The 20,519-nt window shown below is 32.5% G+C and overlaps 1 protein-coding gene across 15 annotated transcripts in view; it reads right to left on the minus strand.

Moving 5' to 3' along the window:
• Window positions 1-20,519, minus strand: part of Gug (arginine-glutamic acid dipeptide repeats grunge) — a 220,262-nt gene that overhangs the window by 86,424 nt on the left and 113,319 nt on the right. For all 15 annotated transcript variants that reach the window (XM_075378212.1, XM_075378223.1, XM_075378096.1 and 12 more), the window contains 2 exons: window positions 17,653-17,871; window positions 4,024-4,234 (listed from right to left, as the gene is read on the minus strand). In XM_075378212.1, the coding sequence (XP_075234327.1) occupies window positions 4,024-4,234; window positions 17,653-17,871 (430 nt within the window). The remainder of the gene's footprint in view (window positions 1-4,023; window positions 4,235-17,652; window positions 17,872-20,519) is intronic.

Below are 20,519 nucleotides of genomic sequence, written 5' to 3' on the forward strand. Positions count from 1 at the left end.
AGTAATATTGGAAATGACAAGGATGTGACTGATGAATGTTCATTTGCTTAATATTCTGTTGACAACCTACAGTAAATATGAGTTAGAAAAATGTTTAGCCATCAAAATTCTACCTAACTGGTTTTGTCTACAGATACCCTAATAAAACACAAAATGTTAGTAATAAAAGGTTAGTTAGAAGTAAAAATGTGACAGTTTGAAGCCAACTATGAGAGAGATATTAATAGAATACAAAAAAAATTCTATAACCTTGAGATAAAGGTGCATGAAATGACTTCATTATAAGGGTTGTTCGAACTTTTAAGTTTCGGTACAACAAACACAAAAAGTGTCTAGGAGAGAAGACATTTTAGAATTTGGAAAAATTCAATCAATATAGTGACACAGTAGCTAGTCAGTAAGCATACACACAACCCAGAATACATGTAATATAAATGCAGAAAAATCTTAGGAATATCTTATACATAATTAAACATTTTTCAATAATTTGAGGGCTTTCTCCTGATTTAACACTTATTTTTTGTAGTGTCAAATCTAAAAAAAAATAGTCTGCAGCACCAAAATACTATATAAACCAAAAGATTATAAGCGAGACTAAAAAATAAAATATAATTTTTCAGTATTTTGAAGAGAGAATTCTTGCAAGAAGAGGCCAACATCACATCATCAGTATTATTTATAGTACTTCTTGATAATACATCTGAAAAAAGTTCACATACTGGAATACTTAAATTACCCTAAGGGATTTTTAAAGGAACTAGGGATAATGATACTGATCATAAATGCAACAATACACAATAAATATAATTTTTTTTATTGCTTTTTTTTAATGATTTCTCAGTTGGAACATTTCCTACCAGAAGTATATTGGAAAACTGTTAAAATTGTATGCTGGCAACAATGTAGTCTGTAAATTATAAGAACCAAACCATCTAACGTTTGGCAATTAGCATCAGCAGTAATAATTGACAAACAAGTGGCTCAACAAGGTAATGCTGCACAAGTAGTAACTGTAATATTTGTGCTTTCCCATGATTTATTATTATCCTATTTAACACTAATTAGTCAGTTGAATAGATAATGACAGTATCTGGTTGTCACTGGCAAGGGTAACCAAATACAATATAATGCTTATTACTGGCAATCACTTTGTAGCAAAGAAAATACATACTAAACCATTTATAGTGGCATATTATTTCATGGTTTTGGAACTTATAAATCTAACCTGCTTACGATAATGAGTATAGGTATTTAAAAAACAGAAAATTCTGTCAAATGTCATGTAATACAAAATAGATAATGAGTATAGGTATTAAAAACAGAAAATTCTGTCAAATGTCATGTAATACAAAATAACTACCTTAAACTAAGATACAGTTATAAATGTAAACCTAATAATGAAGTACATATTATAGAATAGAATAATTCTTGTAAATTTATCTCCATATTTATCTGAAAACCCAAGTATCTTTAAAATGTTTGTCATTTTAATTTTTCATACATCATTGATTGACAAATACGCATAGCAACTTGCTTCATTTATAAGAATATTAATTCTACATTTAAAGGATTCATCAGTAGGTAGGTATTATATTTCTAGTAGATATACAATACAAAAACACAGGATCATTAAAAAAGGTTGCAGCAATTTAAAAAGATTGTATTTCAAAAACTATTAGAGATAATCAAATGAGTGTAAAGTCTTTTTACATAACTTAGAATGTTTCAATATGAGCTCCACTGGTCGCTCTGCAAACATCCAGACAATAATTGACTTCTGCCAAGGTTCGCTGGATAATCGCAGCCGTAACTGTGGCAATAGCAGCACTGATCTGTTGTCTTAAATGTTTTACATCCTTGATTTTCTTCACTATTGATAATGTTTTTAATGTATCCCCTTAGAAAAAAGTATAGGGGTGTAAAATCTGGGCTTCTCAGAGGCCAAAGCATAGGACCAGCCCTACCAATCCAATGATTAAGGAATCTTTCATTGAGAGCGCATTGAACCCCTAGACTAAAGTGGAGGCACAACATCTTGTTGAAACATTACAGTAACTTTAATTTCTTGTTCAATTTGGGCAACTTGTGGGAAAACGTACAATTGTAGCCTATCTAAATAAACATTCCCTGTGAAAGTTGGCTCATGAAAAAGAATGGACCAATCACACAATTGGACATCAAACCACACCACACCTTTATTTTTGGAGAATCTCTGACATACTTTATAATTTCATTAGGTTGCTGAGATCCCCATATCTCACATTTATGCCGGTTGTGACAACCACTGACATGGAAATTAGCTTCATCCATAAACATAACATGTTTTAAAAATGTTTGTCATTGGCAATCTTATTAAACATTTTTTAACTTGCAAATTCAACATGTTTAGGACAATCCGTAGGTTTAATTTGATGTTTAAGCTGAATTTTGTAAGCGTGAAAGTATAAATGCTTGTGTAATATAATTTCAATACTTGTCTTTGGAATTCCTAACTGCAAACTTCAACTAGAAATTGATTTTTTAGGGCTTCTTAAACAACCTTGGCATTTATGTTCCCGTCCAGGGAACTTTCTCACTACATTCCCAGATTCCTTAAACTGCTTGCACCACCATCTAATGTTTGTATGATGGGGATCATCACCATAAACATGCCAGAAAGTCCAAACAGTTATAACAGAAACCGTTATAACTGAGATTTATACTTCAATAAATAAAAAATGCACTGTCTGTTCTTTCTGATGAACTATTACCATTGCACTGACTGACAGTGGTACAGAGGCAATGTGCAGATCGGCTCAAGGTCATGGCTGGTCACATCTGAAAAAAACTTTATATCCTGATTATTTTGCAGTTCCAATTAATACTTTATCTCAATTACACAGGAAGATATGTTTTTGTTTTTTTTTTATTGCTGCAACCTTTCTCAATGGCCCCATACCTTTACTTAAGAGTGAAATAGCAGATCTGATTTAATTAGGATCAGTAGTTTATTGGTACTGAATATTTTTTTATTCTCTCTACTGAATAGTTAAACTATGGAGCACTCATTTTATTTTATTATTACAAAATGAAATCCTAAGTTAAATTAATCATTATGCAACTAAACATTTTTCATTCATTTTTTCCAACCATCATAATTTAAAAAAAAAGATCACAGCTTTTGATATTTGCAATGATGTTACAGAGAAGAGGGTAATTTTTTCTCACTAAGGTGTTTTTTTACAAGGTAACCTTTTAAAAACCAGCTGATAGCATACAGCTGATATATGTGCAGTGATAAATGGTGAACAATTGTTTCCAAATGAATAACATTTCTGTATTCGGCTCAACTTTCAAAATTACTTATAATATTACTTACTCATAACATTCACGTCTTTAGCAAGAATTCACGAAAATTTTAATGGAAATTAGTAATGGTAATTTAATGCTAATCAAAGACGCCCAATATTCATCCATAGAGTCCTCCTCACATAACAAACAACCTAATCTTACTCTTGAATAAAAATAATCAGATATAAAAATTGATGAAAAGTAACTGATTGTCAACTGAAGAATTTATCTATTTTCTGTAATGATTTATATTATAATAAATAAAAAATAGCTCATAATTAAAATAACTAAAACTCATATAACATACACGTTTATAAATATTTAAAATACTCATGATCAGTTGGTTAACAGAGTTCACAGGAACTACTTATGAATGAAAATAATAAACTCCAAATGAGAATAGATGCATCACCACATGGTCATCATCTATCTATTACATTTTCATCACAATGTAAAATAGTGGTAAGATTAAATTCTGTTGCTTATGATGACAAGATTTATCTGACTTACATTTCATCCTTTTTAAAATCTTCCTACAAATAACATTATTCTCTTTATTTCCATGAAAAACATCGTAACAGAGTTTTTACTGATCTTTTTAGTTAATTTAATTAACAGCTTAACTTCATTTGGGTATAATATAAAAAAATATGTATTACAAATTTTAATTATAAACAATTTTTTAATACTGACATTGCACTCTGACTTCGATGACATTCTGTATCTTCTATCTTTGGTTCAGGGCTAGGACCACGTGGCACTTGGTGAGTTGGACTTGGCACTTCATCATCTTCAGGGCATCCAATAGGTCCTTCATCACCTGACATGGTTAACGGTTCAGGTTTTAAAACATCCCCACTACCTGAATTACTCAAATCATATGAAGGATGATGACCATGCAAACCTATAACAGTAAAAATATATAAATAATTATTAAGTACTGAATTTCAAAATCATTTATTTCTTTTTACCTCAAAATACAGAGGCTGTTCAAAACATAATTATAAAAATGCTCTATAGAAAAAAAATATTTATTCAGTCTTCCAAATCTACATGTTCTATTTTAAAGTAACCCCCTTGGTTCTAATAAAATTTTTCCACCATTCCTGTCACTTTTTAAACACGTACGCCAGGTCATCTTTCTCGAGCTCCTTGCATCACACCTCCACAGCTCTGATGACCTATTGATTGGTCTTGAACTTCCATACCCTGAGCGGAAACTTGACTTCGGGGAACAGCTATAAGTCGCAAGGGGCCAACTCTGGACTGTACAGTGGGTGGAGAACAATTGTGATGCTGCAAACATTCAAGAAATCAACTAGTGAGAGCAACGTGGCACAGCGCATTGTAATGATACAGTAAAATTTGTTTATGTTCTTGTGCGGCCATTTTTTTCTTAAAATGATGCAACAATGTGATCAAAACAAATTTGTAATAATCTGCCTTGACCATCTGGTCTTGAATGACAGCATGTTGGTACAAAAAAACCCTTGGAATCGAAAAAGATTATCATCATAACCTTACCGACACTGCAACTCATCTTTGTTCTTTCAGAGGTGGTGACGACTGTGCCATTTTCCAGTGAGAACTTTGTTGTTTCAGTTTTGGATCATAGTGATACATCCAAGATTCATCTACGGTTATGATTGATTCTTTCTTCATTTACTCCCCCACCAAACCGCAATAACAGGTCTTGACACACAGAGACATAATGCTGCATTTGCTCCGGTGTGAGCAGGTGCAGCACCCATCTGCAAGACGTGTCGCATAGCCAATCATCAATCAAAATCGAAAATGTGTTGCCAACTAAAATGTCTAGACATGCAACAAGCTCCCTAAAGGTAATTCGTCATTCTTTAAAGACAATAGCAGCAGCTGTATTCTTTACAGCCTCAATGCTAGATGTTGAAGGGTGCCCCTCACACAGTTTGTCGGCGATGCTCTCTCTACCCTCCTTGAATGCTTTATACAACTTGAAGAAGTCACCAATCTTTTCCAGTTCAACCTCTGGTAATTACCGTTCAGATAATACTTCAGAGGATGAAATGTATGAGTATAAATGAAGTGTAGTCTTGTACAGTCTCAGTCCGACCATTCCTGAAATGTGTGGTTAATTGAAACCAACCACCAAAGAACACCAGTATCCATGATCTAGTATTCCAATCTGTGTAAAAATAACTGACTTTACTATGACTTGAATGCTGGAACTCTTGACTTCCAAATCAGCTGATTTGGGAAGACGCGTTCACCACTAGACCAACCTGGTGGCGTTTGTAGAAGGTCATCTGGTTCAATACATCTTCATCATACACCGTAGTTAATAATTCAATTGCATCTTTTCGGTTCTTCCAGCATTTCACAAAATATTTCATATTACAACATTGCTCTAACTTTTTATCCATGTTGGAATGGTAGGAGAATATCTAACACGTGTTACGCGAATTGCCACATATGTCCGCTCACTGCACCAATTGACTTCACGATGATACTTATAAATGGCTAAAAGAATGGGCTACACAATAGTACACAGTATTATGACCCTTCACAACACATTTTCCCTCAGTCACTATTATCATTACTTTTTGAACAGCCATTGTATTATTTCCAGTTATAGATTGGAGAACTATGACTTTTATATGTTATGTACATATGTGTTACATATGATATGTGGTCATGAATTAAGTTTTGATTGTTATTTTCATATTATCCTGAATCTGCTATTTAATACGTTTAATAATTACTAGTTTTTTGTTGTTTTTTTTTAACACTAAACAGTACATAAAATATTTTTAATGATTACTCTTTTCTGGATACTTTAAATAACTAATTAAAACAAAAACTTATGATTTAAATTTCATCTAAAAATTCCTGAGAATATGTTGAGTATGTAAACTATAAACATTAACTTAATAAAAACTATTACAACCTTCTTAATTTAATAATAGTTGGAGATTGGAATGCAAGCATTGGAGAAGGCAAGGAAGGAAATATAGTGGGTGAATACGGGCTGGGCAAAAGGAATGAAAGAGGGGACCGAATTATAGAGTTTTGCACAAAGTATAATTTAGTAATTGCCAACACCCAATTTAAAAATCATAATAGAAGAATATACACTTGGAAAAAGCCAGGCGATACTGCAAGGTATCAGATAGATTATATCATGGTTAAGCAAAGATTTAGAAATCAACTCGTTGACTGCAAAACTTACCCTGGAGCAGACATTGATAGCGACCATAATTTGGTGATAATGAAATGTAGATTGGGGTTTAAAAACCTGAAGAAAAGGTGTCAGGTGAATCGGTGGAATTTAGAGAAGCTTGAGGAAGAGGAGGTAAAGAAGATTTTTGAGGAGGACAGCGCAAGAGGTCTGAGTAAAAAAGATAAGGTAGAAAATGTAGAAGAAGAATGGGAGAATGTTAAAAAGGAAATTCTTAAATCAGCAGAAGCAAACTTAGGCGGAATAAAGAGAACTGGTAGAAAACCTTGGGTTTCAGACGATATATTGCAGCTGATGGATGAACGTAGAAAATATAAGAATGCTAGTGATGAAGGAAGTAAAAGGAACTATCGGCAATTAAGAAATGCTATAAACAGGAAGTGCAAACTGGTGAAAGAAGAGTGGATTAAAGAAAAGTGTTCAGAAGTGGAAAGAGAAATGAACATTGGTAAAATAGACGGAGCATACAGGAAAGTTAAGGAAAATTTTGGGGTACATAAATTAAAATGTAATAATGTGTTAAACAAAGATGGTACACCAATATATAATACGAAAGGTAAAGTCGATAGATGGGTGGAATATATTGAAGAGTTATACGGAGGAAATGAATTAGAAAATGGTGTTATAGAGGAAGAAGAGGAAGTTGAGGAGGATGAAATGGGAGAAACAATACTGAGATCTGAATTTAAGAGAGCATTAAAAGATTTAAATGGCAGAAAGGCTCCTGGAATAGACGGAATACCTGTAGAATTACTGCGCAGTGCAGGTGAGGAAGCGATTGATAGATTATACAAACTGGTGCGTAATATTTATGAAAATGGGGAATTTCCATCAGACTTCAAAAAAAGTGTTATAGTTATGATACCAAAGAAAGCAGGGGCAGATAAATGTGAAGAATACAGAACAATTAGTTTAACTAGTCATGCATCAAAAATCTTAACTAGAATTTTATACAGAAGAATTGAAAGGAGAGTGGAAGAAGTGTTAGGAGAAGACCAATTTGGTTTCAGGAAAAGTATAGGGACAAGGGAAGCAATTTAGGCCTCAGATTAATAGTAGAAGGAAGATTAAAGAAAAACAAACCCACATACTTGGCGTTTATAGACCTAGAAAAGGCTTTCGATAACGTAGACTGGAATAAAATGTTCAGCATTTTAAAAAAATTAGGGTTCAAATACAGAGATAGAAGAACAATTGCTAACATGTACAGGAACCAAACAGCAACAATAACAATTGAAGAACATAAGAAAGAAGCCCTAATAAGAAAGGGAGTCCGACAAGGATGTTCCCTATCGCCGTTACTTTTTAATCTTTACATGGAACTAGCAGTTAATGATGTTAAAGAACAATTTAGATTCGGAGTAACAGTACAAGGTGAAAAGATAAAGATGCTACGATTTGCTGATGATATAGTAATTCTAGCCGAGAGTAAAAAGGATTTAGAAGAAACAATGAACGGCATAGATGAAGTCCGCAAAAACTATCGCATGAAAATAAACAAGAACAAAACAAAAGTAATGAAATGTAGTAGAAATAACAAAGATGGACCACTGAATGTGAAAATAGGAGGAGAAAAGATTATGGAGGTAGAAGAATTTTGTTATTTGGGAAGTAAAATTACTAAAGATGGACGAAGCAGGAGCGATATAAAATGCCGAATAGCACAAGCTAAACGAGCCTTCAGTAAGAAATATAATTTGTTTACATCAAAAATGAATTTAGATGTCAGGAAAAGATTTTTGAAAGTGTATGTTTGGAGTGTCGCTTTATATGGAAGTGAAACTTGGACAATCGGAGTATCTGAGAAGAAAAGATTAGAAGCTTTTGAAATGTGGTGCTATAGGAGAATGTTAAAAATCAGATGGGTGGATAAAGTGACAAATGAAGAGGTATTGCGGCAAATAGATGAAGAAAGTAGCATTTGGAAAAATATAGTTAAAAGAAGAGACAGACTTATAGGCCACATACTAAGGCATCCTGGAATAGTCGCTTTAATATTGGAAGGACAGGTAGAAGGGAAAAATTGTGTAGGCAGGCCACGTTTGGAGTATGTAAAACAAATTGTTGGGGATGTAGGATGTAGAGGGTATACTGAAATGAAACGACTAGCACTAGATAGGGAATCTTGGAGAGCTGCATCAAACCAGTCAAATGACTGAAGACAAAAAAAAACAACCTTCTTTTACAGAAAAAAAATGAAATTTAAAATAAAAATAGATGTTTCAGAATAACCTAAGAACTTATGCAAATTCCTCCTAAAAAATGTTTAATATATATAATTTTCTTTTATTTATTTACAACTAAATTAAGAGGAATCCAATCTCATCTCTGTTAACTATTAGAATTACATGAGCGTCTATTACACGTTATTATGATGTAATTATTTAGCAGGTGAAGCTTAAAAAATTATTTTCATTATAAAAATGTTTACAAATTACAAAAATATGACAACAGACAACTATCAATAAAAAGGAAAAAGATATATAGTATTCACTTAAAAAAATCTATTTAAGTCAAAGGCATGTTAAATCTTTATGCAACTGATCCATCTGTTCTACACCATATGTTATTTACTATATTTCTTATGATATATTTTTGTACTCTCATTTTCTTCTTTTTGACAGCTGTGTATCTAGTTACCCTAAATACACCTGATGTTAATACAAGGGATATATCTAAAGTAAAGAACGCTGGGAAATTTCTCTCAAGGCTGGCGAACTGTGTCATTCATGGCCATGCTAGTAATGTACACACTGCATTATTGTCTGTAAGTTGTCGCGTTGTAATGCATGCGAGTTATTACGTAATAAAATTAATATGAAGATCAATGTTGCCACCGACTGTGAAATATGTAGTCATACATTTTTTAAACCATCAAAACATTAAACCGACTGAAACTCATACGCAGCTGGTTTCTGTGTACGGTGATAATGCAATTAATGAATAAAAGAAACACCCAAAAATGGTGTGAAAGGTTTAGAAATAACAAAATTAATGTGCATGATGAACGTTCGAGGAGGCCCTCAATAATCACCGAGGACTTGCTGAAACTCGTCGATGAAGAAATCAGAAAAGATCGTCGCTCAACAATAACCAACCTGGCCTTTCATTTTCCTTATAGTTCAAGAGCTGTTATCAGAATATATTGTTGTCAATAATGTATTTCAAGACCATTTAGGCTTCAGAAAGGTTTGTGCACGTCAGGTGCCACACGTCTTAATGCAACATCACAAAAAAATCCGAATGGGATATGCTTTGGAATTTTTTATGTGCTATACAGAAAAAGGTGATGAGTTCCTTAATTTGATTGTTAGCAGCAATGAGACATGGATTTGTATTACACACAGAGAGAAAATGGCAGTCACGTGAATGATGTCATCCTCAATCATCAACCAGACCAACAAAGGTCAAGCAACAGCCATCTGGATGCAAACTGATGGCCACAGTCTTTTGAGATTGGTTTGGTATACTGCCGATTGATTTCATGTCACGTGGAACGACTATGAATGCAGAAGCCTACTGCAAAACTCTACATAAGTTACAGCACACCATTCAAAATTAGTGACGTGTGCGAATGACTGACGGCGTTGTCCTGCTGCACGATAATGCATGTCCACATGTTGCGGGTGTGACACATGATTTTCTGAAAACATTTGGATGGGAAATTTACAATCACCACCATACAGTCCAGACTTAGGTCCTTCTGATTAACATTTGTTTTGGGAATTGAAAAAATTTTTGAATGGTAAGCAATTCGTGGGTGACAATGAACTTAAAAATGCTGTTAATCAGTGGCTAGATGGACTGGTGACAAAAGAATACAATGAGGATATATTGAAGCTGGTGTACCACTATGATAAATGTTTTAATTCATGTGGCAATTATATAGAGAAGTAGTATAAGGTATATAGTTTAAGAGAAATAAAAAATATTGAAAGTTTTCAGAATAATTTTTTTTACAATAAAGTGGTCTTTGAGATAACCTCTCGTATATAGATTTATTAATATTATTGTATTGTTCACTCTTGTTCATAACTTGAGACAAACATGTTCATCTAATCTTTATTTATTATAAAATACTACACCAACAATGTAAAGAATATAAAAATATAAAAAAATATGTAAAAGTAAACAAAGAAACATTAAATAATCATTTGAACAAGTGAATCAGTGAATTTCATTTAACATAATGTTATTTTACGGATTACAGTATTTAGAATGGTGAGCATGATCGCAGACACTATTCAACTTACATTTTTTGTGAATATTTTGGTCCTCCTCTGTGAATTTGAAGATTTACTTGAGATTTACATGTGTCCTTCAAATTATAATTACACTTAATCTTCAATTGGATCCAGAGTAATACATAAAAAAGGATTTGATTAATTGCTGTCTTACACTGGAATTGAGGTTACGACACCTTATCTATCCAGTATTTACGTAATATTATTTTATTTGTTTTTTTAATTAATATTATATTATTATTAAGAACTTCATTATAATGGATAAAGAACAATTATTAAAAGAGAGACAGACTGTTAGATCCGCTGTAACACGAATTAATACATTTATTAATAATTTTGATATCACAATGGATGATACTTATGCCCTTCAAACCAAATTGAGAAATCTTCTTGATTTACAGAATAAATATGAAATTAAACAATCTCACCTTGAAACGGAATTTAACGATAACAATCTCTCATTAGACCGTATTCAGGTTGAAGATAATTTTAGTTCCGTTGAATGTAGATTAACATTTGTTTTGGAAATTGAAAGAATTTTTGAATGGTAAGCAATTCGTGGGAGACAATGATCTTAAAAATGCTGTTAATCAGTGGCTAGATGGACTGGTGACAAAAGAAAATTGGACTTTATTTTTAACAGAATGAAAAACAACTTTCAACCTTTTCTTTAAATCATAACCTTAAAAAAATAAATGTAATTACGAAATAAACTTAACTTAATCCTGTACAGTATATCTGTTCAATATCTAAAAAAGAGTACTCAATAGTCAAAGAATAGTAATTAGAGAAGCCAATGTAAACACAGCAATTAACCAACTACATTTGCAGCCAATTAATATACCAATATTTAAGGGCAATGTATTAAGACTGGCAGCATTGCTATAGCAACCCACCAGGTTGGTCTAGTGGTGAATGCGTCTTCCCAAATCAGCTGATTTGGAAGTCGAGAATTCCAGCGTTCAAGTCCTAGCAGTTAGTTATTTTTACACAGATTTGAATACTAGATCGTGGATACCGGTGTTCTTTGGTGGTTGGGTTTCAATTAACCACACAGCTCAGATGGTCGAACCGAGACTGTACAAAACTACACTCATACATATCATCCTCATTCATTCTCTGAAGTATTATCTGAAACGTAATTACCGGAGGCTAAACAGTAAAAAGAAAAGAAAGCATTACTACAGCATTTTCAATGATATGATTCATAGTAGAAATGATTTTTGAGTAACCTACAAAAACTGCATTACCTACATTCTTCTGCATTACATTCTTCTTTGAAAGATGATGCATTGGCGGTTAAGAATTTTCCCATTACAAACGAAAATTATATCATAACACTAGAGCTATTAAAAAAGTGATTTGACAATAAGTACATAATCGCTTTTTATAATTTCAAAAAAAAAATTTAAAAATCAGATTCTTTAAAGGGAGAATCTTTGGACATGTTGTCCAGATTTATTATTGAAGTCTCTTCTTATGTAAATGGTTTAGAAGTTTGCAGATTCCAATTAACATATATGAATTCATTGTAATTCAATTCATAACTACAAAATTAGATCACAATACTTCTAAAAAATGGAGAGAGAAACTATTAGTTGAACAGTTTCCCACCTCAAGATTTCATAGCATTTCTCGATTCCAGGTGTCAATCATGCCAACATATTATATAGAGGTTGTTTCCCAAATAAATTAATCAATATGTAAGGTCCCAAGTTAGCATTCATAATCTTCATTATCCTGGCCAAATAATTACAATTCTACTTTTAATAACTGTAACTTGAATCCAGAATGAATGTTTACTAGAAAAAAGTAAAACTATTTCAATGTCAAATATATCTACTGTATTGCTTAATTATACCCAAAGGTTATCATCTCTATACATGTTACTCCATAAATTTAGTTTTTGCTTCTGGTTTATTCATAATGTTAAATTAAACTGATCAGAACGAATTGTTAGCCCATTATCTACACAAGAACTAAATCATACTCTTACCTTTTCTTGCTTACAATCCCAATCTATACATCTTGGTAATGAGATAAATAGTCATAAAAATAATCAAACTATTGTTAAACAAAGTAAGCTTATTTCTCTTGATCCATTTTTGGATCAATTGAGTTTACTGCAATTGTAGGAGGTAGGCTACAACATTCCCTATTACATTACTATGCAAAGCATCCTATTATTATACATCCAGATGCTAATATCACCAGACTAATTATTACTGCTGAACATCTAAGACTTTTACATTCTGGCTTTCACCTAACACATCATTCGTTGTATCAAAGGTACTGGATACTAAATGTTGAAAGAACTACTTCATCAGTCATTCATAAATGTTAACTTGCTTTTTTTAAGTTTACTGCATCAACACAAATTCAACAACTTGGTCAACTACCATTTTATAGAGTGACTCCCTCACTACCTTTCTTTGCTTGTATAGTAGATGATTATAGTCATTCGATTACAATACGTTATGGTGGGCAGAGATCTAAGTCCTTGGGTAAGGCTTAGATCGCTCTTTTCATTTACCTTGCTACTAAGGCCATACATTTAGAATTGGTGACTGATTTCACTTCACAAGCATTTATTGTGGCCTTAAGGAAATTTATCTCATAGAGGTATTCTTACTCAAATCTTTTCTGACAATCCCTCTTTCGCTGAGCTAGATATATCCTTTATAATCTACATCAACTGGTTAAATCAGACATAGATTCATTTTCAATTAAACAAGACATACAGTGGTCATTTATACCACCCACTTCTCCCTATTTTGGCAGTTTATGGAGAGCACAATAAAGAGCATTAAATTTCATTTACATCATGTAATAGCACAGACAATTCTGAATTTTGTGGAGTTATATACAACTCTAACTCAAATTGAAGCATGTTTCAATTCACATCCTATGTTCGTTGTTTCCACAGATCATAAGGATCCAGAACTTCTCTCTCCAGGCCGTTTTCTAATTGGATGACCTCTTACATCTTTGCCTGAACCCAGTTATCTGAAGGTTGACATTAATTGTTAAGGCAGTTGGCAACTTATTTAAAAATTTATTCACTCAATTTGGAACAGATAGTCTAAAGATTATCTGCATTATCTATAACACAATAAATGGCGTTTTTCTTCCTGTAATCTTTCAGTAAGAGATCTAGTTTTGATCACCAAGGATTCTGCTCCCATGCTTTGGAAGCACAGAATTGTCACCCAGGTTCATCCAGGCCCTGACAAGTTGGTAAGGGGGTCATTTAAATCCATAGATTTAAATACTGCTTAGGACAAAAATTACAAGACCTATACATAAACTATATTTACTCCCAATTTCCAATGATTAAGTTATTTAATATTTATTTAAATAAGTAATAACATATTTTTAAGGTCATAATAATTTTTTTTATATTTTATTTAATTTGATATTCTTTACAATTAACTGTTATTCTGTTATTCATTTAACTGTTATATGCAAAGAACTTCAGTTCTTTGCATTCTCTTAATGTATTATGTTTTGATTATTGTATGTTATGTATAATGTGTACTTATGTTAATATAATTGTAAGATCATTGTTATTATTGCTCTAACACTTTAATTCTTTACAGACTAACAACTCTTCACAGACTATTATTTTTACTGCATTACAGCTACATACATACTACACACAAGCACATACACTAACAATACATATACATACATATCCAACATGTACATACACAAACATACCACGTACATATTACAAATAGATTGTATTCATAATGCACCCAGATGATTTATTCTTTAGAGTCATGTGGACTAAGTTTCCCATAACATTACTCGAACACTTTTATATTCAATGGTATCATGAATATTCTGATCATTAAATACACTTTTACTCCAATGGAATGTCATGAACAACATTTTTAAAAGAAATCCTAGATCCATATGATTCTAGGTACAGATCATCAATGGCATCATGAGTTTTCTGGCCACTGAATTCACCTTCACTCTAGTTGAGCCCCAAGAACAACACTTTAGAAGAAGTCACAGATTTATGCATCGACAGTGATGTTGGGTGCAAAATATCCATTGGCATCACGATTATTCCGGCCACTGGATGCACTACATGATACATATCTTTATTATAAGATTATATCTATTTAGTCTTGGAATTGGTGCCCAAGACATTTACTTGTACACTTCTATATTCATCAATGGCATCATGCTTAGTCTGGCCATTGAATTCATTTTCACTCTAGTTGAGCACCAAGAACAACATTTTTAAAAGAAATCCTAGATCCACATGGTCCTATGTACAGATCGTCAATGGCATCATGAGTTTTCTGACCACTGAATTCACCTTCACTCTAGTTGAGCCCCAGGAACAACACTTTAAAAAAGTCACAGATTTATGCATCCACAGTGTGATGATGGGTACAAAATATCCATTGGCATCACAATTATTCTGACCACTGGATGCATGATACATATCTTTATTATATCTATTTAGTCTTGGAATAGGTGCCCAAGATATTTACTCGTGCACTTCTATATTCATCAATGGCATGCTTAGTCTGGCCACTGAATTCGTTTTCATTCTAGTTGAGCACCAGGAACAAGATTTTTAAAAGAAATCCTAGATCCACATGGTCCTATATACAGATCATCAATGGCATCATGAGTTTTCTGGCCATTTAATTCATCTTCACACTAGTTGACCCCAGGAACAACACTTGAGAAGTCCCATAACTATACATCCATGGTGATGTTGGGCACAAAATATTCAATGGCATCATGATTGCTCTGGCCATTGGATGCACATATTTTAATCCTATTTATTAAGGATATAATCATAGAAAAAACTCTATGACATGTGATACATTATGGTTTTTTAAAAAAAAAGAAAAAAATTATGTAGTTGACATTATTATTATTAATATAGCATTATTATTCATCTATTAATATAATATGTTATTATTGTTTGAATTGTTCTAACAATCATTTCTATTACACTGACCCTATGTACATTATTATTTATTTTTTTTAAACATATGGTTAATATTTATTATTGTACAATTACATGTTCTTTTGCACAATAGTAATTAATGTTCTACTAACATACATCAATAAAATACATTATTTAATTTCATATACAATTTTGAGATTACAGATCAAAACTGTTAATTAAATATTAAATCATTGTGTTATTACTTATGATATTTTATTATAATATCAAGAAGAAAAAAATAATTTATTTTTTTGTGGACAATATGTTCAATACCAAATGTTATTTACTATATTTCTTATGATATATTTTTGTACTGTCTCGTTTTCTTCTTTTTGATAGCTGTGTATCTAGTTAGCCTAAATACAGCTGATGTTAATATATACATTTATTAATATTATTGTATTGTTCACTCTCATTCATAAGTTGACACAAACATGTTCATTTTATCTCATTTATTATAAAATACTAAATATGTAAAAGTAAACAAAGAAATATTAAATAATCATTTGAACAAACGAATCAGTGAATTTTATTTAACTTAATGTAATTCTATGGATTACAGTATTTATAATACTGGGCATGATCGCAGACACTATTCGATTCACTTTTCATGAACACCATCCTTACCTTTAGAAAGTATTTTTTCTGCCATTAGATAAAAATATTTAACATTACAATTAGCTTCTGGTTTAAGTAAAAATCAACAGTAAACTGTAAAGAAGCAGATGCTTTTAAAAGATGTTATATATTAATTTTGCTAAAATGAAACAATAAAATCTGATTATTTTGATCCCAGCATCTCCAAAATATGGTAAATAATAGATTCATATTGCCTGCAAAAGCAATTATGGCAATCAAAATCAGAAATAAATAACACGATAACTTCCTCAGCACTTCAGAGTTGCTAACTCTGAAAGCAATGATGCTCATTACACAATTAGTATCTCAGGTGAATGTAGTGTATATGTTATTTGCAGGTCCATACGACCTATTCAAAAGTATTTGATGTTATTTTATTTCTTGGAAAGCAGCAGCAATGGTAAATATATTGAGCTAAATGTGTTGAGTCTCAAGAATCACTATTTGGATATAGGAGTAAAGATTGTTTAAGACATATTTATTTTAGCAACTTAAAGTCAGAGAATTTTTAAAGATTTCACCCATGTCACTGACAATATAGTGGCTAGGTGTGATATACAACACGTGAATCATGTAAGCACAAAAAACTTTTACATGCCGACTACTTATTTGAGAATAGCCAAGCAATTTTCAGGAGTGTATGCATTTTACAGTATAATTTATAAGTGAAATATATCTTACAGTTCCATTAACAGTAACAACATGTTCATGAGATTTAAAACCAATCCATTCTTTAACCCATTACGTTCCAAGTCCGTCCTAATCAAATCAAGCGACGATTGGTACTTTCAAAAAACCTTTTTCATCAGGATGATCCCAGTTTATTGGCTACTGATTTAATTAAAATAATCTCAATTTTTAACAGTCAATATATGGAGGATCACCTTGAGAAAGACAATTTTTTAAATAATCAAGGGAAAAAATTAATTTCATCGATTTTGACTGAGCTGTTTACTTTCTCTTCAGAACCATAATTTTTCTTTATATTTTTCTGTAAGAATTAAGCTCCTGTTTAAGAACACCTCAGTTTAATTCTCAGTTTACAAGTAAGATTTGAAACACAGTAATATAGTTTTCATATGCAAACTTTCTAGATATAGGAAATAAAATCTGATAATAGATATTGAATAACTACAATATTAATGACAAAAAATAAACAACAGATTACATATCTACAGCTGTTATTTTATATCCTATGTCAACGAGCAGGATTCAAAATTTTAAATTAAAAGTAAACATACCATGAGGAGTAGGTTGTATTGCCAGAGGAGAATGAAGGGCCGCAGCTTGTGCATGTGCTCTTAATGCCTCTAATGAACTGGTAGGAGTAGGCAGGCCTAATGATAACGAATGGTGTGGATGTACCATCATACTACTATGTGAATGATGAGATGACTTGCTCCCTGATCCCCCACCACTGCTTGATGAACGTGACCCACTCGATGAGTTAGTGCCAGCACCTATAAACATCAATAAATAATAATAAATAATGACATATTCATGTGAAGTACAAAATCTCACAAATGTGACACCAACCAATTCTCTCAAAGTCTATAAAAATTGGAAGAATAAAAAATATAATTCACTCCATCCATATAAGAATAGAGTATGCATTTAATAAATTACTAAGTACGAGGATGTCAAAAATTATTTACACTTGTGTTTTTTCTCAATTTATTTACACAAAAGCAGGGGTTCAAAATGTACATCATTTTTCTACATAATCACCTCCCTTGTCAATGCACTTGGTCCAGCTTTCAACAAGCTTGCATATCTCTTCCAAGAAGAATGTTTCAGTTAGTTGTAAAGCCACTTTTGCACCACTTCCTGCACTTTTAAGTCTGTGGAAATCGACAACCTTGCAAAGCTTACTTGAGCGGCTCAAACACATGAAAAGTTGGAGGGAACATATGCTGGACTGTAAGGAGGGTGTTCCAATACCTCAAAATTTAACTTGTTGATAGTCTGAACAGTGTGGCAAGCTGTCTTGGTATGCATCATACACAGACTTTACAGAAGCCAGGCTTATCGTAGATGATTTCATCAGCAGAACCATGACATGTTCAAAGAAGATGCTACATCATCAATGGTAACTTGCCTGTTCACCAGAACCATATCTCAAGCTTGCTGAATCTTGTTGTCTGTGATGATGGTGGTTGATGGGTGTGCTGCTTCTTCTTTGTGCACCACTCTCTCCAGCCACTTTTAAACTTCTTGATCCATGAGAAAACATTTTTATTGTGATAAAGCACTGTCCCCTTATATTGTGATAAAAGTTTACAATGAATTTCAGCCCCTTTCACACCCTCCAACTAGAGAAATCTGATCACAGCTCGTTGTTCCTCCTTGGTGCAAACTACTAATGGAGCCGGACATGTTTACCTTGTAATAGCCAGAAGACTAAAAACATGATCAGGATCAAATTTCACACATGTGACCACAGTCATACAAACTCTAAACATGCATGCAAAGAAGGATGACAACCTTGAAGGACTGTTATGGCAAAATTAATTTTTGACTTGCCCTCATACATAAAGATTTACATTTCCATGTAGCCAGTAACCGTGTGGTTTAGTTGCACATTAGTATCCTACAACTATAAATCCAAGGAGAACTACTATTACTAATTCTGTAATCCAAGATTTGTTTTTTACCCATATTTGCAGTAATTTTCTTCAGACCATCTCCTGCATACAGTGTAAAACAACTAAGAAATACTCTTTGTTGACTGATCAGTGTTGCAGTAAGAATTCATAATGGGCAATAGCATTTTAATAGAAGTAAAAAGTAAGAAGAACCTTGATGTTCAATCGAACTCGCACTTTTGTCTTAGTTTTTCAGAAAACTTCCATCAGGATGACTGGACCTTTGTTTCAATATTGCTCTCAACACCTCGAGTAATACCGAGTTATCAGTGATGTCGGCTAACAATTTTTTTGCGATGTTAAATGTTAGATGTTGCTTTTGTTAAAAATTCAACAGTTTTGGAACATATTCTATTTTGCTGCTACTCATTTCATACCCAAAATATCAGTCAAATTATTATGAAAGAGTTCACAAACCTCTTCAGCAACTTTTCTAATAGCAATTTTATGACTGTTGATCATAACATCCCTTATTTTGCTAATATTTTCATCATGTTGTTAACATTAGAACAGCACAACCATTTTATATCTTCCACTTCACAGGCTTCCTGAAATCATTTGAACCACTCATAAACCCTCAGTGTTGATGTAACATCCTTGCCAAAAGCCTTCTCTTACATCTTTACCCTTCAATGAATGGTAAAGCTTTTATATTCGATGAATAAAGTTCATCGAATTTCATTCCATTTTTAATGCAAATTCTTTTTTCTGCCATTTTCAAACAAAACAATTCTTCTATTCATAATAACATAGTACTAATTACTTTGCTCCCAGGTTGTCTTACAAGTTCTGAGCTTAACATAGAAAGATGTAAATTTTCTGTCAAATATAGTTTTATTTTTCAATAAAGTCTCCTTTCAAATCTATACACTTTTTCCAGCGATGCTCTAACCTCTTTAACCCTTCCAAATAGTAGCTGGCATCTTTCACTGCAAAATAGGTGTTTACGTATGCAATAACCTCCTAATCCGATGAAAATTTCTTTCCTCCAAGCAAAACTTTAAGGTTAGGAAACAACAAAAAGTCACTTGGGGCCAGATTTGGTAAATACAGTAAGTGGTCAACCAATTGAAAGTGCAATTTGTGAATTTTAGCCATGGTAACCATCAAAGTGTGAGCATTGTCCTGATGGAGCACTTTCTTCTTCAAATATGGTAGTTTGTTTTTAATTTCTGCCTTCAGCTTGTCAAGTAATGATGCATAATACTGTCCCATTATTGTTTTAACTTTTTAAAAATAACCAATAAACAAAATTCCATTATTATCCCAAAAAGACAGTTGCCATCACCTTCCTGGCCGATGGAACCGTCTTCCCTTTTTTGGAGCAGGTTCACCCTTTGCAGTCCATTGTTTTGACTGTTGTTTCATCTTAGGAGTGTAGTGGTGGATCTACATTTCATCTAATTATAAATCGGCACAAAAAATCTCACTTGTTTTGCTTAAACTGCTCCAGCAGGCCCTTG

This window comes from Lycorma delicatula, chromosome 1 (genome assembly GCF_047948215.1).
Source record: "Lycorma delicatula isolate Av1 chromosome 1, ASM4794821v1, whole genome shotgun sequence".
Taxonomy (NCBI): Eukaryota; Metazoa; Arthropoda; class Insecta; order Hemiptera; family Fulgoridae; genus Lycorma; species Lycorma delicatula.